A 22,019-nucleotide genomic window follows, 5' to 3' on the forward strand; every position below is an offset into this window, starting at 1 on the left:
TACAGAAAGGCAGGCGATGAATGATTGGTTTCTGGGAGACAGGTGAAGCATATTTGGTAGATTAATTTTCAATTCACCTTCTCAGAAGAAAAGGACGAACCCCTCATTTACCAAGATTCTAAAGAGATTTCCAGGCGAGTCCCTTGCCAGCCCCACATCAGTCTTTGCTTTGAAGTATCCATTCCCCAGAGCTTGGTTCTTACCCAGGACCCAAACATGTTATTGAGCTACAAGAGCTCTGTAGGAAAAAAATCAGCTCCTTCCTCTGACATTCACAAGCCTGGTGTCCTCAGAGGGGGGTGGGGGGGGGATGGTCTTTGCGCTTATCAGGTAATCAATCTTTCTATCCTGCATCCTCTTTGTCTTTAGGACAAAGTAAGTGAGTGCAATTACCTCATTCTCAACAATCACCTTACTTTAAACTGTTTATTCTCCATAGACAGGTGTTTGGGAACAGGTAGCACTTTGGCAAGATATGTTTGTTTGCTTTGTGCATCTATCAATACTGCCCTTGATTGCCATCAAGGAACAGTTGGCAATGCTGTCTTTCAAGCCAAGTTTTCCTTCTCTTATGAAGACTACCAGAGAAGGGAGGACCTAGATTTCTCATCAGCTGAGTCTTTGATGCATTGTGATGGCTTCAGACAGAAAGTCATGATCTCATTGTGGGGCCCTGGACAGGAAATCAACTGTCTTGGAGAAGGGGGTTGTTTGCCTAAAACCAGTAGTCTACTGCAGAGGATCAAAAACAACTTTGAGGCCCTTCTAGGTCCAAGTTCAGTTAAAGAAAGATTTAACTACCTAAAAAAGAGGAAACAAACAATTTAAACAAGTGGCTTTTTAAAAAATCTTTTTCCTCTCTCAAGGCTTTGAGCATCTCTCTCTCTCTCTCTCTCTCTCTCTCTCTCTCTCTCTCTCTGTGTGTGTGTGTGTGTGTGTGTGTGTGTGTCTCTGTCTCTCTCTCTCTCTCTGTTTTAAACTTTCCCTTTACTTACCAGAAAAGCAATTTCCAGAGCCCAGATTGAAATTAACAAATATATAAGGGACCAGCAATGAGGCAACTTTTGAGAACTTCTGAGAATTCCGGAGAGACACCTATAACAGAAAAGGAAAATGGGGAGTTTTTGCTTCCTTAAAACAAAGCAAAGTAAAACTTGATCCCGTACATCTACAAGCACCCTCAATTCACTTCTTTGGCCATAGTTAGAAATGGTTTATGATATTTTTTTTCTTGTTTCATCCGTCTGCTGGCTAGAAAGTGGAAATAGAAAGTTTAGTAAAACCTCGGTTTCCCGGAAGCTTCTGTCTCACGCAGAGTTAGCAAGCAAGACGCCTCCATCCCGCCGCTGGGCGCTCGCCTCCCAGAGGCTGCTCCGCACAGCTCGCTGCTGGCGGGCGCGCGTCCTCGCCTCAGGCCGCTGGCTCGAGCGCGCTGCCTTCCCGCACGCGCGGGGCCTCCGCTGAGGGGAGGCTGCGTCTGCACGTGCGCCTGCTGCGGGCTCACCTGCGTCGCCCGCTCTCGGTCCCGCCCTCCGTCCCGCCCCGGCGCGGCTCATTGGTGGCCGCTGCGAGGGGCGGAGCAGGGGCGGGCCCGGGCCTCATTAGCGATGCGGTCTCCTGGCTCAGCTCGGTAGTCCCGGACCCTGACAGGAGCTGGGGCTGCGGTCCGCACAGCGGGCACGGCGGGCGGCGCCGCAGGAGGCAATGGGGACGGACGCTCTGTCCCGCGGCCCATCCGGTGTCTCCGCTCCGTAGGGAACGGCGGTGGAGAAGCTCGACTCACCGCAGACCACCACCCCCCGTGGGAACCTACTGGCGGGTGGTCTCCCCCGCCGTCGTGCCTTGCGGACTCCCAGGGTGTGGAAGAAGAGTGCAGCCAGAGCGGAGCTCAGAGCATGGGGACGTCGGCTGCGGGCGGCGGCTGCGGAGCGCGCCGTTGGCTCCCGTGGCTAGGACTCTGTTTCTGGGCGGCGGGGGCCGCGGCTGCCCGAGGTAAGCGCTGGGTGGACGGCGGTGCGCAGAGGAGCGGACGGAGGAGGAGCGGGACCCGCACCGTCGGCGTGGGCTTCCCAAGTTGTGCTTGCTTCTCTCCGCGTGCGGAGCGCGACTCGGTGGGAACGGGTGGAGGTGCTCCAGGGGACCACTGCCTTCCCATCCAAGTTTGCTATCTGCCTCAATCCTACAGGTTGCTGTGACCTGGGCCCCTACCCTCGAGTCTCAGTACCTGTTCGGTTTCCCGAACCCTCCCTATTTGCTGCAGGCTGGATAGCTTGTCTTTACTACATCCTCGCTCTCCTCTGTCGTCTCCACTTTTCCTTCTTGGGCGAGCTCGTTTCGGGGTGGGCGCCCACGATGATCTTAGGGAGTACATAGGGAAAGAGGCAAGCGAGTGGGCTCTAGTAGAGACTGCGCCTTTTTTCCCTTTAGGGGAAGCAGCGGAGCTGGTCACTTAGCTCTGCGCCAAGCCTAGTACCCCTCGGGCGACCCTAGCTCTGGCTCTAAGCCAGCACTGGCTTTGCTTCTCAGAGGCCGCGTGGATGCGGGAGCTCTGGGGAGCTGTGTGTAACCCCAGGGTTTAACAGCGCCTGCAGTGCCCAACCGGATAAGCAGTTGGCCCGAGGCTCCACTCCCGGCGCATCCTCTCCCTACTCGGTGCTTACTCCAGCTAGGAAGCGCGGGCCTCCCTGAGCAGCAGGGACATCTCTGCTGCTTCTCTTAAGCTCAGGACCCCAGGACCCCCCCCCCCCCTCCACCACCACCCGGATCCGCTGCACTCCAGCAGAGCATCAACTTAAAGATACACCCCTACGGACCTGTTTTGAAGCTGATCACAGGCAGTTTCAGGCAGCCCCGGTGCCGTGGCTACCTTTGAAATAATCCAGGAGCTTTTCATTCCCTGGCCCTCCTTACCTTACCTTCTTTGCTGCGTGCCATCCGGCGGGCTTAGAATATGCGATTGCATTAAACATTTTACCTAATGCTTGAGGTGGCACCGAGCTAAGCACCTCGTCTTCTCCTCTATGGCCTCAGCATATTCCTGGTATCGATGAGGCTTTTGGAAGGGTTGACAACGATCCCAAGAACTGATATAATCTCATTTTTATAGCAGCTAGCGGTGTTAAGGGCAGTTGTATTGCCTGGAAAGAAGAATTTTAGAGGATGGATAGAGGTTTTCCGTTATGTGATCTGTGCTTATTTGCGTTTCATTTCCTGAACTTTTTTTTTTAAATGGAGCAGGTTTATAAAAAAAAAAAAAAAGAAGAAGCAGGAAAGGCTGAAAAAAAAACCGAGCTTCAGTGATTCCCACATACTGTTACAGCGAGGCATGTTTCTTTCTCTGGCTGGAAGAAAGCACGCGCTTCAGCCATTTAATTTACTACGGAGAGTGGAGACTGCCTCACAGCTCGGTCAACTCTGAGTGTTTTTTAATACTGTTAGGGCGAAAGTGGGGTGCCTCCCTTCCCCCATTTTTTCCTTCACAGTTTGAGTTTATACTTGCTGTTCCCAGTGTGGGGGATAGTTCACGGTGGTGACTGACTCCAGGTACTGGGTCTTGGAATCTGGTTTGTGGAGTTGTCTTTAAGCCAGCTCAAACCAAGAGGTGGGAACATGCCAACAGCCTCTTGGATGGAGTTTTTCTGGCTGTGAAACCAAGGCTAGCACCTCTTGTCTGCAAGCTGTTCTGTAAAGGTCTCCTGGAAAACATACTGTACACTCTGCAGGCTTATTTACAGCAAATGTTTTGCACGGAGCATAGAGATGCCCGAGACACGTGGAGCAGTCAATCTGAGTAGCGTTTCTCTTGTCGCATTTCCATTCACCTTTCGCCGCTTTTGGAGCTAGTTTATTAAATGCGTATCACAAAGGCCACACAGCCAGTGGGTTCGCTTGCACCTAGCTTTGGACAGGTGGGTACAACTGAAGTTTTCCATATTGAGTCCTGTCGTCTCCGCAAGGTATGGTGCATTAAAGCCAGAATGCTGTGGATTTGTGCAGCATCCTTGACTAGCGGTTTCACTGTGCTGTGTATGGTTAATGGGTTCTATAGGTAGATTTTGTATTTGCAAGTCAAAAGTTTATAATTCTGAGAACCTTTTCCGTTGGGGGTGCTGGGGGATTGGACCCTGTGCCTTGTGCATACCCGACAAGTACTCTTCCATTGACACATAACTGTAGCTCATCAACAGTTTCTCTTGTGGGTTCGATCCAGGATGTTATAGCTTAGTGAACAGCATATATAGAGTTACTCTATATGCTTTGGTGGTATGATGTGTATGAGATTCTGGAGCATTGTTCATACAGTATTTACCAGATATCCATTTCCATGATAGTAGTACCACCATCTCTTTCCCCTCTAACTAATCTTTGCTTCTTGACCTAATATAAAGAAAAATCTGAAAATCTGAGGATAATTTTTGGATGATTGGTTTCAAATACACTCAGTGAGGAATCCACTTAGGACAAGACACTACATAAAGGAAACAGCCCTGATACAGAATGCCATTTGGTTTTCTGCCTTTCTAATCAAAGCTTATGCCTTCAGAGAGCAAGTTTATATTCCTGCTGGTAAAGTATAAGGATAGGGCCCCGATACCATAATTAAGGTACGTTTTGACACTTTACAACTTAGACAAAGGATGTTTAAAAGTTACTTGTGGCCTGCCGAGTGGTAATTGAATCCACACCATATCATACTGATTTGTTTTATTCTTAGAAGAGAGTGTTGCTGGGGAAGTTGTGATTTCCACTAGATCATGTGCAGAAGAGACCATGTCATTAAGCAGGCTAGATGATGACCTTTGCTTCTGATAACTAGAGGGGTATGCTTATGGCAAAGAACATACACATTTAACGTTATAGGCACTGACGGTCATATGACTTACACGCGTTCCCATCTTCTCTCCATTTCTTATAGCTGTTGGCACTTTCTTAATGTTATTTGAGAATACTTCCTTTTTTTCTCCTCTCTCTCTCCTTGTGTTCCTGTGTTTCAGAAAAGTAGAATCTGCTCATAAAACTGAAGGTAAAGCACCCTCCATACTCCCAACTTCCTGCCAGACCTTTTCTGATTCAAAGGTTGTAATTCCTGGCTTGAGCAGCCCTGTGGCACCTTCTCTTCCTACCTGAAGAAAAAACTTTCTACTCAAGAGATCTTTTAAGTATCTCAGTTCTAAAGAGGAGGCTAATTGCTTTGATTTGTCTAATGAAAGTGTGAGAGCACCTGAACTCTTTATGGACTTCCTCACTCTGAACCACCCGTGTATGAGTCTCATTCTTGAGGTAGTGCTTGCTCTCAAGTCCAGGAAACCCAGCCCGTCCCAAGGTTCTCCCTGGGTGCTCTCAGGACTGACAGGATTGGTCAGGGAGCTCCAGAGCAGCGTTTCTGGTGCACGGAATACTCGGTTTGCTCTTCTTACCTAGTGACTTGCAAACTTGTGTTTTGTTTATTTATTTTTCCTTCCCAGAATACAGTACTCATCTTAAGATGTTGCCAACATGGAGATTTGTGAAGGAATCGGTTCCTTGGGAGATAGCGGCTATTTGATATCCTTCTCTGCCGCCTGTTTTGTTTTTAAACATTAGAGTGTAGATACAAGCCACATGTATGAAAATTGATTCCAAACATTGAGACTTTTAAGGAAGTTGTAGTAGTGATGTGGGGTGGCCTCGTCACGAGAAGGTTCACATGCTCTCTCTCTCTCTCTCTCTCTCTCTCTCTCTCTGGAGAACACCTTTGTCATTAATCCTTTTAGTCTTTACTCCAGGCACTGCCTCCCTCCTGAGTGACACTGTCCCTGTCATCTTCCTTCTGCCTATTCCGATGCTGTCATAACCTAACTGTGAAACAGAACAATGATGGAAACTCATCCTGTCCACCCTAAATCACTTAGGTTATGTAAAGGCCAAACACTTATTCTTCACTTTGTGTATGTGAGTGTTCATGTGTTAGAGACCAGAGGTTGACATGGTGTCTTCCTTTAATCACTCGTCTTTTTATTTTTAATTTTGTAGTTACATGTATTCACACACACACACACACACACACACACACACACACACACACACACTTACAAAGGGGGCATGTGTGTGCCATGGTGTCTATTTGGAGGTGAGAGGAAACTTGCAGAAGTATTCTTCCCTTTCCACTCTGTGAGACCCAGGGATTGAATTCAGGTCATCAGGCTTGGTGGCAAGCACCTTTACCAACTGAGTCACCTTGCTGGCTCATCCTGTTTTGTTACAGGGTCTTCCGCTGAACCTGGAGCTCATGAATTGGCTAGAATGGCTAGCTACCAAGCACCAGTGATGTCTTTTCTCTGTCTCCCCAATGCTGGGGTTATAGAGTGTTCCACTTTTGGAACCCCACTTTTAAGTGAGCCATCTCTCCTTTACCTTTCATTTTCTACATTGTTGGCCTGAGAACATCGTTTTTGTTCTGTATTCTGGTTATTCTTTGAAAGAAGGCATTTTTTCATATTGAATATGAACTCATTTTTATATTATTCATTAATTATTCTGAATATGTTACCCACATTAGTTTGTTTATTCCTTAAAATGACTCAGGATGTTAAGTGTTACTATTTGTATGCTAGGAAGAGAGGAGCATGAGGTTTATATAAAATCACAAGCCCATGGAGGAGTTAGAATATGCAAGATCTTAAACCCAGTCAGTCTGACTTAAGAGTTTGCAATGTACAGTGTAGCTCAGCTATGCTGAAAATAAGTGGTCCCTTGCATTCTGTTGACAAAAGTGCTAAAATGGTGTCTTCATAACTATCAAGAATTATAGAGGAATTTGAAGTAGCTTAAATATATCTGCGAATCTATTCAGATAAATCTAAGAGATTTATGTTGTATGAAAACAATATTCTTACAGCATTCAGTTTAATATACTTTGGGATTGGAGTCACGCTTAAAATGCTGAATGCCACTTTCTAATATGATAGCTTGCTTTTTTTTTTCTCTCTCCAGTCTTGAGTGTCAACAGAAAATATTACTCTGATTGAATACACCATCCATGGAATGGCAGATCCCAAAAGACTATTTGTTGCATGTCTTGTATTTTTAGCCTTGTTTGCCGGGGAAATGTGGAGCATGAGATTTGAGAATAGATTGTTAACACGAGAGGCTGCTGTTTCTGCTGTTTTGGGTACTCCTCCTGCTGCTGCTTTTGCAAGGCAGATGGCTAGATTCATTTATAGAAAATAGATATTCGTTCTATTTTGCATTTCCACTTTGAAAGGAACTTTTAATTGTTTGTGCCACATTGCATCGAATGGCCTTATTGTGTGCACATGCGCCGCATGTAGATAATTTTGCGAATTAGGCGGATGTTAATGTATTCAGTTTGGGTGGTTCTATCTGCACTGCACTGCTAACTCTGTTTTGGTTTGAAAATTCTCTTTTAGAAGTGGGTAAGTCTGTGGTGTTATGTGCACCAAGACTTTTCAGCTCAGCTCACTGCTGCTGTCTGCCTTGCTCCCACTACAGGGAGCTAGAACTCAGAGATAGAAATAGTCGGGCTGTGCTTATGGGACTGATATAGAATCTGGCAAGAATGTTGGGTATCCCTTAGCAGACATACTTGGGAGCATTTTGATTTAGTAATTGCTCAAATTTTGTATAAATAAGGTATATTGGAAACGGACTCAAGTCTAATGAGGGTTCATTTATGGTTCACCTACAGACTATCTGGGTGGCCTGACAGCAATTTATACATCACTTTTAGGACACCTTGACCTTCACTAGACCCACGCAGTCAAGTTTAAAAATTTGCAATGTGGTATATGATAGGTGATCCTAAACGTCCTGATGCTGGAGTTTTGTAGATTTGGAATTTTGGAGTACAGATGACCAAACCTGTGTTTTGTCTTTCAGATTACATTTTAGCTACCCCACAGGTTATAAAGTATTTTCTAGTATTTATTGTATGTGTATGTGTGTGTGTGTGTGTTAGGTGTATTACATGGGTGTGCATGCAGCGCTGCATATGTGTAGACCAGAGGACAAGATTGTGGTCATTTCTTTCCTTACTCTTTTATGTGGAGTTGAACTCAGGTCACCAGGTGTGCGTTTATCTATTGAGCCATCTTGTAGGCTCAAAGTTTGTTTTTATGACCAGCTTTTGCCATGGATTCATGAATAATGCTCCTAACAAGCTGAGTCCTATTTTTCAAGGGAGGTTCAATGATGCCCTTTAGTTAGTGCACATGCAATCATCCCCAGTGTCTGGACCAAAACATGCTATGGTTCCTTATTAAAAACTGGCGTAGCAGTCATGTGTAACCTATGCATGTCTTCCTGCATTCATGATCTCTAGGTTTCTATAATTTCTAAGACAATGCAGCACTATGTGGATACTTAGGGTACTGTTGTGAAAATTGGGTTTGAAGAGTTGGTTTGGCAACAATAAAATACAATCTTTCATGCTCAGTGGAAAATAGTACTTTTTCTAATGTGTTGATGTCCAACTTGTTGAGCAACTGACACAGAATAGATGTATGTGACATGCCAATTGCATTGATTTTATGACCCCAAATTCTGTTTTATAAGCTTCAAATGAATCTTCATCTCCTGGAAGAGACCTTTGTATACTTGCCACATGACTTCAATACTCCATCATAAGGATAGGAGGGAGCAGATAGGAACTGTCATGGCGGCCTGTGGGAACTAAGGGTGAACTTTCTAGATTCTGTGCTGTCACCTGAATTGAATGCTGTGGTGTCTTAGCCAGAGAAGTCAGAAAAAGTGACATTCATCTCAGATAGCCCTGAAGGTAAGTTACTGGCAGACAGGCATAAAAAATAGGAGGATCCAAAGGCCATATTGAAGAACCCATGTTGACTAACTCAATCGCCCAACCAACAGGAGGAGAGCTACATCCCTGCAACATCATTCACAGATTTTGGGGACATATTAAACAATATAAGCTAATTGGCTAAATAGTAGGTACAATTTGCCTCTAAATACATTTGTGATAGCTTCTTGGAGTTGCCTGGGTGTGTTTGGTGGCTTCTGCGAGGACAGTACTTACTGCATGCTTTCACTCTTTATTTAAATGTAGCTCAGTAAATCTACCAGGGAAGGATGGGGAGTCTTAAGATCAGAGGTTATGAAAGCTGCAGCATGATGTTTGGAACTTACAAATTGGTGCTTTTCCAATGATAATGTTCATTTGAATAGCAACAACTCCCATTAAAATGTAGGTTCTGATGTCGTAATCTGAGGATGGGGCTGAGACTCTGTATTTCCAGCAAGCTCCTAGGTGATCCGTCCACAGGCCATAGGCGATCATCCTTTCTGGTGCTGGCTTTGTTTTTCATTTGCAAGTCAGTGTGAAGTGTGAAGTGGGGTTTCAATACAAGACTGAAAAAAACAGACCAGCAGGAGGGTAGAGACACACAAATGCCAGTGTTCTTCAGGTAGACATACAGCTACTTCTAAACGAATAGACATTCATGGACACCATCCTATGCCTTAGATTTCATTTTGAAGTAATTAGGGTTCTTATTTCTGAATCTCATTAATTTCTTGTAATAAAGAGGAAATTGACTTTCCCAGAATTTGCACAGTGTTCTCAGTGTCGTGTTTGTTAAGAAGCCTTTCTAGCCCTCTTCAGCCCTGCTTCAATTTATTGTGTTCTCTTGACTTAATTTCTCTATACTTCAGAGTGATCTGGAATCCTAGGTAATTAGAGAAGTGAGAGGTAGAAGAAAAACAATGTCTTTCAAAAATTGCAGCCATGTCCACTTGGGTTCCTGAGGTCTTGCAGAGGCTCCGGTTGCTGTTGTTACACCATGGTGCAGGTCAAAGGCTTGGGTCCCTCTGGTTCTGCTCCTGACTCGATGCTGCTTTCTCTCACCCGGCAGAGGATGGTCCTGTAGCATGGCAGCCTGTCTCACTGTAAGCATTGTGTGCTAAGATATGAACCACACTAGGGAAAAACTTCTGAAATCTACTCATATTGTACGACCCCCCCATCACAAACTGTACGTGCACAGTGGTATTTACCCGCACAACTGATTATAAAATCTGCATCCTTAGACTGCAAGAAGGATAATTAACAGTAATCCGTGTCATCATGTGCATCTCTTCTGAATTATAATGTATTTATATGGGATTTGAAAGTTTTATCTTGATTAACTGGTCGTTGTGGTACACATTCGTGGTGTGAAGTGATATTTCAATGTATATCAAATCAGGGCAATTGGGATTTCCGTCTTTTTATCATGTCTTTGTGTTTCAGTACCTATAAATTTATATCCTCTGCTTCTTCAAGAAATATATATGTTGTTGTGAAGTATAGCCACCCACTGTGGTTAGAATTCTACAACTTCTTTCTGTGCTCTGATACCCAATTTACAGGAACTCCACAGTGTCATTTTTATGTTCTTCTCTCTCTTCATACTGAACAGATCACCCCACCCCCAACATCAACACCCCAGTGCCTTGCTGATCACCAGCAGTGGAAAGAGAATTTGGGTCTTCAACTGGTGCCCTGGCTTTTTCAACTACATTATCATATAATTCTATTTTATTGCCAGATAGATGGATTGGACTAAACTTGAATGATAGAGTGCTTCTGCTCATATTATAGCTCATCAGTATGTGTGGGGCTGTGTGAACATGGAGAGAGAATGAAAATTCAATGAATGAAAATTCTTCCAAATGTCTACCTTACCTTCCTAGTCTGCAGCGCTAGGTTTCTTGTGGTTTTCTGCAGAAATGGCTTCTTCTAGGGAAAGAGCAATAAGAAATGTGTCGGGAGGCTGGGGGAAAGTACAGAAGTGACTGCATTAAAAATAGCACACTAGAATGTGGAGTAAGTGGTAAGTAAAATCATTTTAGGAGCTTGCTAAGAAACCTCATCATCTTAAATTTCAGAAGATTAGGCTTGGGGATATGGATCAATGGTGGAGGGCTTGAGCCAAAGCTCTCAGTTCTAGTCCTAAAACACACACACACACACACACACACACACACACACACACACAGAGAGAGAGAGAGAGAGAGAGAGAGAGAGAGAGGAGAGATACACACACACATAGAGACACGTGCACACCTGCACACACATGCGTGCACATATACACACAGCATATGTGCACACATATTCAGAATTGAAGTAGGTTCATCAATTTGTCTTTACTATTAATTTTGAGTGAATGTGCTCCCCCCTTGCATTTTGTCTTCTAATGAGGTCAAAATCTCCTATCTTGTATTTGAAAGAAGTTTAGTGGCACGCTGTAATTAGCCTTCCAGTAACATTTTTCCATAAAGTCTTAATAATTATTTAACCTATCTTTAGGATGATAAGGAAGATTATACATTTTTCAAAGTAAATTTTTATTCTAGAGAAATAATGATTTATTGTAATCTCTTGGAGGGAAGTCGTGTGCAGTACCTGTAAAGTACATGCGTTCGTCATTTGAGGAGTAGACTTTAGCGATCCCATCATGAATCAGAACAGTATTCTGATGATTGCATATGGACTTTTCCAAAGTTGTTTCCCTTAGAGAGAGAGAGGAAAAAAAGAAAAAGCAGTCAGGAGGTTCACAGATTTTGCTGGTGTGAGGTGCGTGGGTGGGATGGAAAGTGCTTGGGGTTTGCTCTAAAGAAACATGTCAACTTAAAGATCTGTCATTAATTAATTTTTTTAACTTTGGAGCAAAAAATAAATCCACCTGATGTTTTTTGAAGTTTAGCAGTTAGCCGGGCGGTGGTGGCGCACGCCTTTAATCCCAGCACTTGGGAGGCAGAGGCAGGCGGATCTCTGTGAGTTCGAGACCAGCCTGGTCTACAAGAGCTAGTTCCAGGACAGGCTCCAAAGCCACAGAGAAACCCTGTCTCGAAAAACAAAAAAAAAAAAACAAACAAACAAACAAAAAGAATGAAGTTTAGCAGTTAGCCTGAGCTGCATGTCAGTCTCTGGATGTCAATATGAAAAGACAGCGCTATCATTTCACATGTGTCAGAGGAGACAGTTGTACGGGCAATTATTAATAATTGTCAAGGTGCTAAGTGCTGCAGTGCACGGGTATCTCTGTGTGTATTAGACATTAGTGGACTGTCATATGTCATCATTATTCCAAATGTATATCATCTAAGTTCTATGCCATTAGTTTAAATGGCATTAATAACACTTAAGCTGGAGATACAGTCACATGTTTGACTTGAAAGTCATTGTCTACATGATGGTACTCTCAATTTCACATCTAGCCCTCATCTCTAGTTTTTCTTGCCTGTTTTACTATTTCTAAAGCCTAGGCTTCCTTCGTGTTCTTCTAATTTAGGAGACTGACAGGTCAAGACTATAGGTGCCTTATTCAAATTTGGATATAAAATATTCTTCCACAAGACTCGTATTTTTGATGATTGATTTCAAACCGTGTCTTCAGAGGTGGCACTTCTGAACTGATGGATCATGAGGACTTTGGCCTAATCAATGCTCTAATCGATTGGTGTACTCAAAATTGAGAGGCTCAGAGGAAAGAATTTGAAAGTGTGTAAGGTGGGTAGTGATTGGAGGAATGTTGGGGTGTGCCTTTGAAGGATATTCTTTACACACACACACACACACACACACACACACGCACGCACTCGCCACTCATACTTATTCTCTGTCACTCTCTGCTTTCTGGTTGCCTCACTTTCTTGCCATCGTGGTGTTCTGCCTCCCTACAGTCTGTAGCAGTGGAGGCAGTTGACGCGGGCTGAGAACCTCTAAACATGTGAGCGGACATGGTTTGTGTACTTGATCTTTGCAGGCTGCATAGCAGGGCAGAGCCAGCCTTTTCCAAGTTGATTTGTCAGGTGTCTTGTCGTAACAAAGATGGCTAAAGACACAGTTCCATGCAACACTTTATCCCTCTCATTTTTCAAACTGAGAAGAATTGACTCAGTTATCTTTTAGATTTTTTCCTGCCCCACCATTCCATGATGCCACCTTTGTTTCCAGAACCACTTCTTCACAGTAATGACATTATTTCTTAAGGTGTTGTTCTTTGTTTTTTTTTAAGTATATATCAAAACTCTCAATGAATAACTGTGGGAATACAATTTGTGAGACAAGTTAATGGGAATGATGATGTAGGTCTTGGGCTTATGTAATTCTTCAGGAATGTACCAAGGATAAAAGAAATTTCCATTTTGATTCTCTTAAATCAGCATTTGTTAATGAATATGTCTACAGGTTGAACATAGCCAGTCCCAAAGTCTGAATCAGAAATGTTCTCATGTCTAAAGCATTAATTTTTTTGAACTAGGGAAGCTCAGTCAGTAATGGTTTTGCAAATGTCCCCGGATGTGAACAACTCTGAAACCTGAAGCACTTCCGTTGTCAAACATGTTAGCAGGTGCTTAGTATTTGCGGACTGAGCAGAAGTAGGCCCATTGGAAACAGCGTAAAGAGGTGAGCTTCCTTCGCTTGAGCACTTGGCTGTTCCATCGAGTGTGTGGGCTAAGCCCTGCCTGTTGATTTTCCTTGAAGAAGAACTCAGATATATGGAATTTTATATTAATTTTCCATAATTGAAAACTCAAATTAGTTTATGAAACATCGACTCAAAGGTCAAAGCATACGATTTCTCAGTTTTCCAGATCATCTGAAATCAATGGGGAGGACCCGAGTGGACATGTAACACCTTTTTTCTGTGTGTGAAGGAGCTTTGTTTCCTGGAAGGCATAAAGCTTAGAGATGACCTTTCAGTTTGTGTTTTACTTGGCTGAATATAGAACCCATGGCCTCCTACTTGATAGACAAGTGCTCTACCACTGAGTGCATTCAGGCCCTGAAGTGACCTTTAATTAATAATTGATAAGCACTGATTTGTACACTAAGTTTGTGTGTCTTCTCATAACATTTCAAAGCAGTCACAAAATTTCATTGTGGAAAGTGTCTCTCTAGGGCAAAGCCTGCATTTACGTCTGAGCAAGCAGGATCTTGTGAGAGAAAGTAGCTTGTCTGGGTTTGCGTACCTTTCCTGCCATGAACCCAGACCTTCATTTTCTTGCTGTTGTCCTTGCTTCTTTTCTTTTCTGACTCAAATAAGGAAAGTAATCAATAAAAGCACAAAGGAATTCAAAAGAATGACACCAGAAGACTAAAGACTATTGATTATTTTCCCTCTTTGTCAAAGGATGTTTTCCTTTTCTTTAATGTTTATATTTTTCTGAAATTTCTTTGAAGTAAGCTATACGTCTTCTTCATTCTGAGTCACTGAATGCTGGCACCATGATTTGAAGGACGTGGGTTAGCTCAGTGTTAGGAGAGCTGATATTCATAAAGATGTTTGCTTGACAGATTGTTTTGTGTTTGGGTGAAATTTAGAGCTAGTCTTAAGCTTCTGTATCCTTGCTAATACATTTGTTGAATATGATTCCAGTAAGTGGAGTCTAAATATCTTCTGTACATAATTATTTTGAAAAGAATCTATTCATAGGGAAGAGAACATTTTCACCTCATTTCCATTAAGCTATGTGACATTAGTGCTGTGAGTTGGAACAACTCACTGTGTAGCTTATCCAAAGGAAATCATTTTAGAGAGTGTTTTGCTAGCAGCCTCTAACTCCTACTAACTCCTGATTGTTCCTTGCTTAAGTCTGGGAATTCACATGTGAAAAATCAGACTCATCTATTTGAATGGCCTCTGAGCCTAGGGCCTCTGAACCTAGATGGCCCTGGGTTCAGTAAGTATTTATGTTGCTCACTTGAGAGGACACTAGGTGGTGCTTTGATTGTGCAACCTGCTTTATGCACTCTCGAAGACTGCTTCTGATGTTGGCAGTGACATATTAATGAGGCCCTTTAAAAAGCCACAGATCAGCCTCCAGAGAGACTGGCTAGGTATCATATTAAAAGCTTCAGTTGTCTTCGTTCTCCTCCTGCGTTCCTGTTGTCTTGTTTTAATGTCGGAAGCTGCATCTCTTAAGGGCATACTAACTTGTCGAGTGCCACCATCCGTTGTCCTGGAGCTTCTGATCCTCATGACAATTATTCATGTGGATGCCACCTTGCCGAGAAGGTGTTAGACACAGGGGGTGATGGAAACTTCCAATTCTTGGAGATTAGGTGTCAGAATATTCAGTTTGGCTATATTTAGCAGTTATCAGGGAAGGATCTCGCTTCTGGAAATGGCGGGCAGGTTTTAACTCAGCAAATTCCTTCTATCACCCAGAGCAGTGCTTTCAAACTTCTAAAGGAGCAAACATGTACAGTAGTGCCACCCAGGGTTAGGTTGGAGCATCACAGACAGATGCCTGCTGTGTAGGTGCTGTTCATTTTTGTTCGGATAAGCTAAAAACTGAGCTGTTTAAAGGATACTTATCCGTTTCATGGAATATACTAGATTGAAAGCTGAGCTGTTTATAATGTAGTATCGCCTAATAGAAAAATATACATGAGTGATTTTAAATTCTAAAGAACAACAACTTGACTCCAGTGTTAGCAGTTAGCTGATTACACTGCCTGGATCTCAGCAATGTAGTCAGCAGTTCAGCAGGGCCAAGGCCATTCTCTCTGTTAAGGTATTTAGCTGATTCTTGGTTTCGGAGCCTAAGCTCAAAAGCCACCGACTTCATGTTTATAAACGTGTGTAAATGTAGAAGTGGATCGACTTTGGGGTTGGGAAGAAAACTAGTGAGACTCTGAAGGGATGCAGGGGACTGCCCCTGATCACCTAGTTCTTTCTAGATACAGGGGGCTGCTCCTGATTGCCATCCACCTGCCCCATTAGCTAGCTCTTTCTGCTCCCAATTTCAGATGACCCAGGTGAATGCAGATGATTGTTTGCATTCAAAGGGGGACTTGGTCCTTTCTTGTTAGGCTGGGAAAACTGAGGTATTTGTTAAAGGGGCAAAGCTATGTGAGAGTGATTATATAATAAGTCAGGAGGCTTAAGAACAAAGGATTGGGGATAGACTGTAGTGTAGGGCCCACAAATGGAGACCCCCCGTGTACACACACACACATACACACACACACACACACACACAATCTAAGGACTCTTAGCACCTGTGTTACATTTCTGTTGCTACAGTGGAATACCTGTAATTCTCTTATGAAGAGGAGCCTTTTGACCTACAGGTTTAGAAGTTGCATCGTATGACGGGTGGTACCTGTGGTGAGGTAGCTAACCCCAACAGGATCAGAGTAGCTCATCTTACAAAGAGCAAAGAAAGATGAACTCTTCTGAGGGCCAAGAACAGTGGCCTAACGACCTCCCAAATGGTTCCACAGCTTAAAGATTCCAGAGCCTCCCAACAGTGCCACCATGGGGACAGAGACATTAACACACACCCAGGATTTAGACTGCAGAAACCAGCATGTAAATACTAAGGAATCATACTTAGGAGTGGGTGAATGTATTTGTACTAGTTTAATTGTCCAAGGCATATATATGGTATCTGGAAAACATTTCATAATTTGTTTTTGCATCTGAATGATGGATTTTAAAATGTATTAGATTTGGCAAGTGTCTAAGAAGTTAACACTACACTTAAAATTAGACTCTAATCAATGTCTTTCACCGCTTCTTTAACCTCTCCACTGTGTTTTTAGTGGGGTCAACATTGAAGTTCATGCTTGATCTTAATATTTGCAAGCAGGGATATACACTTAGTTGATTCTGTCTCCTTTTAAAATCCCCTTATGTTGTATTACAAAATACAGTCTCTGTGTTTTCCAGCAATTAGCTTCTTCATCCAAGATTATGTCTTGTCTGTGTCCCTGTATGTAATGTAGCTGGCTTGCTTCCCTGGAGCACAGTGTTCAGCTAAGTGCCAGGAATACTTATGATGCGAACACAGTATATATCTAATTGTTCCTTCTATATCCGAAAGTAGATTATTTGGATTTAGGGAATCATTAGGTTAATTTTCACACACAGTACTTAGTCATTTGTCTCTGTGTATGTATGCACTTAACTTACTTCCCCGTATTTGCTGATGAAGTTAAACATTTTCCATCGTATTTAAGTCGCCATGCATGTATTGAGTGAAAAATACACACTTTTTGTGTATATTTTGCTTGTCTCTGAGTTGGGAAAGTTTTAAGTGTGTGTTCCCATGTGGATGTATCTGCACCAATGATGGGTAAATGCAGATGGAATCATCATAAATTGAAAGCACCTCATCTTTAAAGTGCAATAGATGCATATAGCCTTCTAACCACCAGAGCCTAGAAAGACCGTATGCTAGGAAGTCCTCTACACTCTCTTGATCACATGGGAAACTAGCATCATGGGAAAGCATTGTACCATGCATCACAGCCCACAGGAAAACCAGCATTCAGAATCCAGACTGACAGTGTTTACTGAACATGCCATTTCATATGGTTGCAAAGTAGAAATGTCCTATTTGGGATTGCCTGTGATCGTCTCCCGGATGTTTTGTATGCGACTACAATTTCCCCTCCCAACCTGTTTTAGATATCTTCTGATTCATTTTTGAATATTTTTGAGATAGACTTTTACTTTGTAGCTTAGTCTGGCATAATTCTGCCCAGGTAGGCCAGACTGGCCTCAAACTTGTGTTCCTATTTCAGCCTTTCAGGTGCTGAATAAAATGAAATTATCTGTTGTCTTTTTGTGAACTAGAATTTTGAATGTAACCAATGTTATAACTAATTCACTTTGTGTTTAGCTGTTTTGTGCTGCGCTTAGGAAATAATTCTTAAATTGCATTAATGATACCTATGGCTTTATTTCTATGATCCTTACATTTTCATCATTCATATTTATGTTTTTCTATAGTGATTACAATGCCACATATATAGTTTATGAAGGTTTCATGTATTCATAAGAGTTTAATCTGACTTAACATGTTTCTCAGTGGCCTCTTGGTTTGATAACTACCGCCCTCCAAATGCCCTCTTCAGGTGACTTTGTGCCACACCTCATGACTCTTCAGGGCTTTCTTTGTCATATGCAGTTTGTGCTTTGTTCAATTTCCTTTAGTTTTGTGCTTTTGTTCAGGCATCTTTCTTTGGTTTTCTTCTCATTACACTGTAAACTGTCTAAAGTGGCCATCGTGTTTTGTTTATTATTGATCCCCTCAAGAATAATATAGAATAAGGTGTCTTCTAGCCAGAGAGTATATTATAAATCATTGCAATAAAATTGAAATGATTTTGATATTATGCAGCTCATCATATCAGCCCACCCATACTTACTACAATTTATAGGCTTTAAAGGTAATGTTCAACTTGGCTGCTGGCCTCCCCCAGCTCCACTCTGCCCCACACCCTTGAGCTTCCTCCACAAAGCCCTTCATTGGCCATTTGATGAGCAAATGGCTGACTCACTAGACCTCTTCCCAGAAATGTGAAGCACTGGGAGGAAGACACCGGAAAACCAAATGAAGAGACACATAGGCAATAGGTCCAAGACCCTTCATCATGTCTCTCAAGCAAGAATGAAGATCATTTGACATCTCAGTGGCTGGCATCATACAGCCATTGCATGGACTTACACATCTGTTTTCTGATTTCTTCAACAGAGCCGTCGCCATGTGACACTGTTTCTATGTCTACCCAGCAGTAGATTTTAAATTCTATGGATTATTGTATCTGCTACGTCTCCTATCTAGATAGCAGTTTTTTCTGCTGCTGTACAAGGATGGTCCAATCTAAGTGTATTTTGCTATATAAGTCAGGTTTCCACGATATTCTAATTATAAACCCATACTAGCAAAGAACCAAAAAACTCCAAGTAAGCTTGTAAATCTGATCAGCCAGCATACTGCTTAAATGTGTGTTCATTTGGGTAAAATGATGGCGCTGTCTTTCTCTAATAAAACAAACCTATGGGAGAAGTATACTTGAAACATTAGCCCTTGTCACAGTAGTCTAATTGAGCTAAAGGACTTGAGGGATGTATTCAAAGGCCCTAGTTAGGGAAGTTTTGCAGAATAAAAACGGTACACTGGGCCTGTGATGGGACACACATGGTTGAGGATGCCAGGTCTGGAATGTCCGGAACTGAGACAGTCAACCCTGTTTGCCGGAACATTCTCACGAGCTAGGGGTTTGCAGTTCATGAACTATGAGCAGGCTCATGACTTTCCTTTCTACTCCAGTAGCTTCATTCTAGATGAAGTGTTCTGAATTCTCATATCTTGCCCACTTATTCTTAGAAATTCTAAAATAAAGCTAAGTAAGTGAACAGAGGTCCTCAGGAGGTTTTCCAAATGTAGCCATGCCAGGGAGTCTCTCAGGGGCACACTACACCCTTCCCAGGGCCTCTGATCACATACAGGACCATAAGGTCTACTCTTTTTCACCGCCGAGAAGAAAACCAACCAGTTCTCTCAGTGCAGAAGGGAATACTGGTGTCTGCAGTTCTTGTTGGGTCAGAGTGTTCATGTCTTTGTACCAAGAACTTAGAATCCTGCACATTTTGTGCCTTTGGAGATGTGGGTGTGAACGTGCAGGATATTTGTTTGCAGCGCTTGCCCCGGGTGAGCGGCCATGCCTGCCATAGTGCCCAAGATCACAGCAGCCAACTAGGGCAAGCAGGAGGTGGTATTTCCTGTGAAGTGAGCCAATAAGAGACACACACTCACAGCTTTGTTGTTCTTTGTTGAGATGAGGGTGTGTGTGGTATCTGGACTGAAGTTTTCTTTGTTGATTTTAAACCTTCCCAAGGCACCTTTGAGACATAGATTTATGCATGATTAATAAAATTGCAGAGGTTGATATTGGGGTTCAACCTGAAGGTCTGAATAGGAAAGCAGCCAGCCTTTGGCTCTTACCTTGACCTCAGTTCGAAATGATAATTCTGCCTCCAGGAATCTCAAAATGAGACTGTGTGTGAGAACTGTCTCCTCCCGTTTTATATTCCTCTCTAGGGCTGGGATTAAAGGCATGTACCACTGGGATTAAAGGCATGCCCTGCCCTGTTTCTACAGCAAACTAGTGTGGCTCCTAGGCTGTTTTACACTCTGCTCTTCAGGCAAACTTTATTTATTAAAATGGAAATGAAATGCGACTATGGGAGTTCTTCATTTCTGGTGTGCTGTGTGTGTGTGATTGTTGTCTCAGCATCACACTGACTGTGAAATTCAGAAGTATAAATGCCTGTGGCTCTTGTGGACATTGGTTAATTGGCAACCCTGTGTTTAGAAAATTTAGTATTCTTGTGTGCAAGAACATTGGCTCAGTTGTGGTGGAACATAATCTTGTATTAGCTATGACATCATATGTATCACTTACTTTTCTTGGACTGAGATGGAAATTACCAATTAACAAATTTGATAGGCAAATTTCGTTAAGGTTATACCTAGTAGTCTTTGCCAAGTCCCTTTCTACATTTAAAAAAATGATTTAATAAAATGAAATTGAAATAATTAAGAAATAGAAAATAAAATTTAGGGACAACACACACATACTTATTTTAGCAAGCTGGCAAAGCTGTGACTTAGTATGATGAAGGGCTCAATTCTTCCCTCTCTCTAGCTCTGAGCTGAAGGCTTCTACAATTTTATCCTCAACCTTTTCCTAACTTATTTCATGTGCATGTGTATAATACATGTGTATATGTGTGTGTGTGCAAAATAATTGAAGCTACTCACCTATGCTGGCAATTGAATTTGGTTTCATTTCCTTTTAAAGTACCTGCATGACATAAACTTGTTTTTGAATTTTTATTGCTTGCAACACTTTACTAAATTAATGCATTCTTGCTTCATATTGTGATTATCTGTCATGGACCTCTCGTTGTGTTAGATTTTATATATATATCTAAATATATAAATTATATAAATAATATATAAATATATAGATTATATAAATAATATATAAATAAATATACACACACATACACACAATTCTTGCTACAGCCATATAATATAAATGCATATTTCATATTCCCAGGTTTAGCCTGGAAGGCACACAAAGGTTATTAGATCTGTGGCCAAGGTAGCAGGCTTCATTTCAAGAAGGCAGTGAATCTGTCCATTTGCATGGTCCTGATTTTGCAGGGATGCAAGGTATATGACCCTGGCTCCTAGAGGCTTGTACCAATGTACTTGACTAGGAACTTTTGGGGTCAGGCAACCATAGTAGGTTCAAACTTTCTACATGGAGCTCATGACTCTGCATGAAGCCTAAATTCCAGTGGAGACTCCAGGTTACTGATGATGCCAGATACATAAGTCACATCACTAAACCAAACTAGTGACACTGAGTGGAGATGGCCAAAGAGTGAGGCCACAATTCCTACAGACAGCAGAATTGGAAGAATGGAGCTACTCAAGCCCTTTGAAGTCCAGTTGCTAGACGACATGGGTCTCCACTTTGTTGTTAACCTGTTGGGGTTTGTTGGTTGGGTCTGATCTTTTTTGGCATATCCCAATTCTTTTGCTGCAGAACAGTAATGTTTACTCTATACCATCAGGTATTGGATTGCAAGCATATAACTTGTTTTTAATGTTACATGTGTTTAATGGTAAGAGATTTCCTTCAATCCCATAGGAGACTTTGGATGTGGGATATTTGAATGGTGTCAAAACTAGGACTTTGAAATTGAACAGGATACAATTTGCATTATGAAATGCTTATGAACTTCTGGTGGCTAGGAGTGGATTTCTGTAACTGAAATGTGAAATACTTTGGGGTCAGCTGTCTGCTTTCTTTTGGGAATGTCTAGACCCTTTAGAAAATATAAACTTGGTTAAGGAAGTAGTCACTGAGGACTGGCCTTGAGGTTAATAGCCCTGGCCTGCTTCTGGACTGTAGTATGTGTCTGTTATTATTAAGCTGTAAGCACACAGAGCTGGAGAGGCAGCCAAGAGCTTTAGACCCTATACGGTTCCTGCATAGGACCTGGATTCAGTTCCCAACAACCATGTCAAGTGGATTGTAATTGTCTGTTACTTTAGCTCCAAGGCATTTGACACCCTCTCCTGAAATTCATGAAAATCTGAACTTATATATCCAGTTAAAAATAATAAAAATCTTTAAAGAAATGTAAGAACATGAAAAGTCCCAGCCACATGCTTCCGATACCTTGGCGCTCTTGCTGCTA

General features: G+C 42.5%; 1 protein-coding gene across 5 annotated transcripts in view; it reads left to right on the plus strand.

The window, feature by feature from the left end:
• The first annotated feature begins 1,651 nt into the window (after positions 1-1,651).
• The window catches only part of Unc5d (unc-5 netrin receptor D), a 522,183-nt gene continuing 501,815 nt past the window's right edge, over positions 1,652-22,019 (plus strand). For 4 of the 5 annotated variants that reach the window (XM_057752764.1, XM_057752765.1, XM_057752766.1 and 1 more), the window contains exon 1: positions 1,652-1,992. In XM_057752764.1, the coding sequence (XP_057608747.1) occupies positions 1,896-1,992 (97 nt within the window). In that variant the 5' untranslated portion in view covers positions 1,652-1,895. Of the gene's footprint in view, positions 1,993-3,876; positions 3,909-22,019 lie in introns of those variants that run through there. The other variant, XM_057752769.1, reaches the window with a different exon arrangement.

This window comes from Chionomys nivalis, chromosome 20 (genome assembly GCF_950005125.1).
Source record: "Chionomys nivalis chromosome 20, mChiNiv1.1, whole genome shotgun sequence".
Classification (NCBI taxonomy): Eukaryota; Metazoa; Chordata; class Mammalia; order Rodentia; family Cricetidae; genus Chionomys; species Chionomys nivalis.